Source organism: Helianthus annuus, chromosome 11, assembly GCF_002127325.2.
Source record: "Helianthus annuus cultivar XRQ/B chromosome 11, HanXRQr2.0-SUNRISE, whole genome shotgun sequence".
NCBI lineage: Eukaryota > Viridiplantae > Streptophyta > Magnoliopsida > Asterales > Asteraceae > Helianthus > Helianthus annuus.
The window spans coordinates 38,247,734-38,252,905 of NC_035443.2; the positions used below are offsets into that span (position 1 = coordinate 38,247,734).

The 5,172-nt window shown below is 46.5% G+C and overlaps 1 protein-coding gene across 1 annotated transcript; it reads left to right on the forward strand.

The window, feature by feature from the left end:
• Positions 1 to 2,743: 2,743 nt before the first annotated feature.
• LOC110888076 lies at positions 2,744 to 3,331 on the forward strand. Its single transcript, XM_022135618.1, has one exon. It carries the CDS (start codon positions 2,744 to 2,746, stop codon positions 3,329 to 3,331), a length of 588 nt encoding a protein of 195 aa, XP_021991310.1.
• The last annotated feature ends 1,841 nt before the right edge of the window (positions 3,332 to 5,172 follow it).

The window sequence follows — 5,172 nt, forward strand, 5'->3', positions numbered from 1 at the left end:
TAGAGGCAGAGGAGACAGATACCACAGGAGTGATAGGACGGATTCACGGTACGACAGATCCAGAAACACTTACTCTAGGAATGATTCCGCTAAACTGCGATCCGACTACCCCAACTTAAGCAAAAAGCCCGCTGAGACCTTGGCCTCGGAGAACCTCAAGTTTAATCCTCCAAAGCCGCTGAAAGACAATCCTAACAAAGACACAAGCAAATATTGTGAATATCATAAGGGAAGTGGCCAGGATACGAACGATTGTTTCCAGTTAAAAAAGTAGATTGAATATTTCGTGAAAGCGGGCAAATTCGCACACTTAGTGAGAGACATCAAGCAGGGTCCACCCGCCGTCAAGGAAGAGAATGATAAGGCAGCGGGAAAAAGACCGCGAGAACTTAACATGGTACACACCGACAAGGGAAAAGGGGCAAAGCGGAGTTTCTCCACGCTCGAACCCTGGATGTTAGCAACCATGACTATTGAACCTCGCATGGAAGATTTACACCTTACTACGGATGCCCTAATCATATCCGCTACAGTCGGGGACTACCACATGAGACGAATCCTGGTAGATACCGGGAGTTCGGAAGACGTTATTTATGAGCATTGTTTCAATAGAATGCAGCCAGAAGACAGGAAGATGCTCGAGTCGGTGCACGCCCCCATCAAGGGTTTTACAGGAGAAAAGGTGGACCCAATTGGTCAGATTACCTTCCCAGTTACATTTGGACAAGAACCCAGAGAAAGAACCATACTCCTAACTTTCCTCGTGGTACGCGCTGAGTCATACCACAATGTGATCATTGGAAGGTTCACTCTGGGAAAATTGGACGCGATAGTCTCTACGACACGAGGATTCATGAAGTTCCCTACCCCGCGGGGTATTGCAACAGTATTTCGTGACTAGATAGGAGAGGTGTTAAACACCAAAAGATGTCGCCAAGGACCCACCGGAGCCATTGGTCCGGAAAGGTGGGTATTAAGCACACGCCATCCGGATCAGACAGTCACAATCGGGGACAGCCTCTCTCCCGAGATTAAAAATGACTTGAAACAACTGCTAAGAAGAAATGTCGATATTTTCGCCTTTGAACATTCTGACATGACAGGAATCACCCGCGATAAGGCAGAGCACAAGCTAGCAACGCTCCCAGGCATTAAGCCGGTCGAGCAGGGTAAACGCAGTATGGCTCCAGATCGGAAGGCAGCGGTTGTCAGAGAAGTACGAAAATTGGTGGAAGCTGGAATCCTCAGAGAAACACAATCCCATACGTGGGTATCCAACCCAGTGATGGTAAAAAAGCCCGATGGAACGTGGCGAATGTGCATTGATTTCAAAGATTTAAATAAAGCATGCCCCAAAGACGCGTACCCACTGCCTGAAATCGACTTCAAAGTTGATTCCCTGGTACCTTACAGGTATAAGTGTTTCTTAGACGCTTACAAAGGGTATCATCAGATTAAGATGTCCAAAGAAGATGAAGAAAAAACGGCGTTTCACACCGACGTGGGCATCTTTTGTTACACAAAGATTCCTTTCGGTCTACGAAATGCCGGGGCTACTTATCAGCGACTCATGGACAAAGTTTTCGAAACACAAATTGGCAGAAATTTGGAAGTGTACGTCGATGATCTTGTAATCAAAAGCAGGGAAGAAAAGCAAATGCTAGAATACGTTGAGGAAACTTCCCAAAAGCTTAGAGAGTACAACATCAAACTCAACCCCAAGAAATGCTCTTTCGGGGTAGAAGAAGGGAAGTTTTTAGGAGTGACTGTCACCTGGGATGGTTTTAAAGCTAATCCAGAAAAGGTGGCCGCCATAACGCGGATGCCTTCCCCAAGAACGTTGAAAGAAGCCCAGGCTTTAAATGGGCGGCCAGTGGCGATCAACAGATTCTTAGCAAGGCATGCTGAAAAATCTTTGCCATTCATTAAAACGTTGAAAGATTACCTAAACAAAAAAAATTTCAAATGGACCGGCGAAGCGGAAGAAGCCTTACAAGACATGAAACGTTTCATAGAAAGATTACCCATGCTGACGGCACCAAGGCCTAATGAAGTGCTTAAAATGTATTTGGCAGCAGCCCATAACGCGGTAAGCGCTGTGCTTATGGTGGAAAGAGACGGGAAGCAGACGCCCATATATTACATCAGCTGAGTACTGGCTGGACCCGAAACGCGGTATCCAACCCTGCAAAAGCTGGTCCTAGCACTAGTTCATGCCACTCGGCGATTAAGAAGATATTTCCAAGCACACTGCATACAGGTCTTGACGAATTACCCGCTACAACAAATTTTGCACAAGCCAGAGATCTCTGGAAGACTGGCCAAATGGGCAATTGAACTAGGCGCCTTGGATATTGAATACCAAAAACGAACAACAACCAAAGGGCAAGTAATCGCCGACTTCCTAGCTGAAATTCCTGAAGGAGAAACCATAGTGGACCCCGCCATCGGGGACGTCCCGGAATCCAGTACTGCCCGACAGCCTTGGAAATTATACACCGATGGGTCATCAAGCGGAAAAGGGTCCGGGGCTGGTTTAATGTTAATAAGCCCAGACGAGATAAGGCTGATGTATGCCTTACGTTTTGATTTCGAATGTTCCAGCAACGAAGCAAAATACGAAGCACTACTTGCAGGTTTAAGAATGGCCTAGTACATAGGAGCCACAAGGGTTGATGCATATGTTGATTCTTTACTGGTTAACAATCAAGTAAACGAAACATACGAGGCTAAAGATGAATCTATGGCAAGATACCTGGCAAAAACGAAGGAGCTCATGGCTTCCTTTGATAACGTCACGCTCAACGACGTCCATAGAGGCAAAAATCAGATAGCAGATGCCCTCAGCAAACTCGCCACCTCAGGCATGGAAAAAGAAGTCAAAGTTGAGACGCTACAGGCACCATCAATCGAACCACGGAATGTTTCCGCCGTCACAACGGAAGAACCATGCTGGTACACCCCAGTACTAAAATTCCTCATCAATGGGGACTTACCTTCCGCTAGGGGCGAAGCACAAAAGGTACAAACAAAGGCATTGCATTATGAAGTCAATAACGGCGTCCTGTATAGAAAGTCATACTTGGGGCCACTTTTGCGGTGCGTCTCTCCAACAGAAGCAAAGTACCTGATCAGCGAGATTCATTCAGGTTTATGTGGCATTCACGCCGGACCTCGGGCAGTAGTGGCCAAAATCCATAACGTCGGGTACTATTGGCCCGGGATGCACGAAGACGCCGTAGTAGAACTCAGGAAATGCCGTAGCTGCCAAAAATTTGCTCCCCAAACACTCAGGCCCAAGAACAACTTAATACCGGTTACAGCGGCATGACCTTTTCAAAAATGGGCCGTGGATATCGTGGGACCTTTCCCACCAGCCCCGGAAAGCTAAAATACTTGATCGTGGCGATTGATTACTTTACCAAGTGGGTGGAAGCCAAACCTTTGGCTAAAATCACGGCAGATAACGCCAAAAAGTTCCTTTGGGAACACATAGTATGTCGATTTGGACTGCCATTGTATCTGGTGAGTGACAATGGAACACAGTTCACTGACAGGATTTTTCAAGAATGGTGCGCCGACCTTCAAATCCAGCAGATCTTCACATCAGTAGCGCACCCCCAAGGAAACGGCCAGGTGGAGCGGGCGAACAGAAGCCTGCTGGATGGTATAAAACGAAGATTAGGTTATGAGGGAAGCTCATGGGTGGAAGAACTGCCAAACGTCCTTTGGGCACATCGGACAATGCCTAAGACAAGCAATAATGAAACCCCTTTCAGCCTAACTTATGGCGCGAAAGCAATGATACCCGCAGAAGCGGGATTGCCTTCACTACGCCGCCTAGCCACAGGCGACGACAATGATAGGCTTCTAAGGGAAGGCCTAGACCAACTTGAAGAAAGGCGCGAAGCAGCCGCAATCAGCGAAGCAAAATACAAGAAGACATTAGAAAGGTACTACAACAAACGCGTGGCCAAACACGTTTTCAAAGAAGGCGATTACGTCATGCGCGATAATGAAGCAAGTAGGGTGGAACCTCTAGGCAAGCTGGGACCCAACTGGGAAGGCCCCTACGTCATCCAAGAAGACCTGGGCAAAGGGGCCTATCGCCTGTCCAGACTGGACGGTACCACTGTGCCGCGTAGTTGGAACATCGCCCAACTTAGAAAATGTTACTTGTAGTGCCTTGCTCCTAACAGCAAGAGTAGACACCCCTTTTGAAAGACAAATGTAATCCGTCCACAGCAATGTCACTTTGTCTCACTTCAATTTGAGTTTAATAAAAGTTATTTATCTTTGGTTTTCATCATTACTTAACAATACAAATTACCATCGCATTATAACTGCACATAACGGTAAACCACAAAAACTACCCTTAAACACAAAATATTTTCAAACATATAAGTCATGGGGTCAATACATACAGCGCTGATAGCAGGTATCTTGGTAATAGATACGTTAACCGCTACAAAAAAGATAGGCATTTTGATAATAAGTGCATACGAACTATCTTAAACAAACTAAGTACTTGTCCCTGTTGCTAAAAATCAACACATGGGAACCAAAAAGAACATGTTCTATCACCTACTTGTGGGAACAGGTTGCCATCACCTCTGCAGGGGTATGCAGCACTGCACCACCACTAACCAACACAGGAGGATCAACGGCCAAATCACTGGTCGATCCCCCAGTTACAAACGGAGCTATTATCCCGGATCGTCCACCGGATTCTTCATGGAACAACCACCGCGATGACGTTCGTACACCAAGCGACAACGTCGAACAGGATCCACTGGTATAAGCTCCATCAATATGTCAGCTGATGGCAATGTCACATCAGGGTCAGCTGGCTGAGGATCTTCATAGATAACACTTTTGCATGCTCGATTTGCTCGGGCTGCAACAGCACGAGGAAGTGGCCCTCTCTTCCGCAGCATTGACCTCGTCACTGGAGTTTGCAACTGGACCAGACCGTCCGCGGCGTCCAAACGCCAGAAGATATCAGATAGCCTTTGTCTGTAGCTTTTTCGACTCATCCTGTCAAGTTACCAAATCAGGAAAAACAAACCCAATTTATAGAAGAGAGAAAAGTTAAACAGTCTTGACAGTGATGACGATAGCAGCATTAATGAGAAATAATCATTACACGTCACATAGCCACATTGCAGAAAA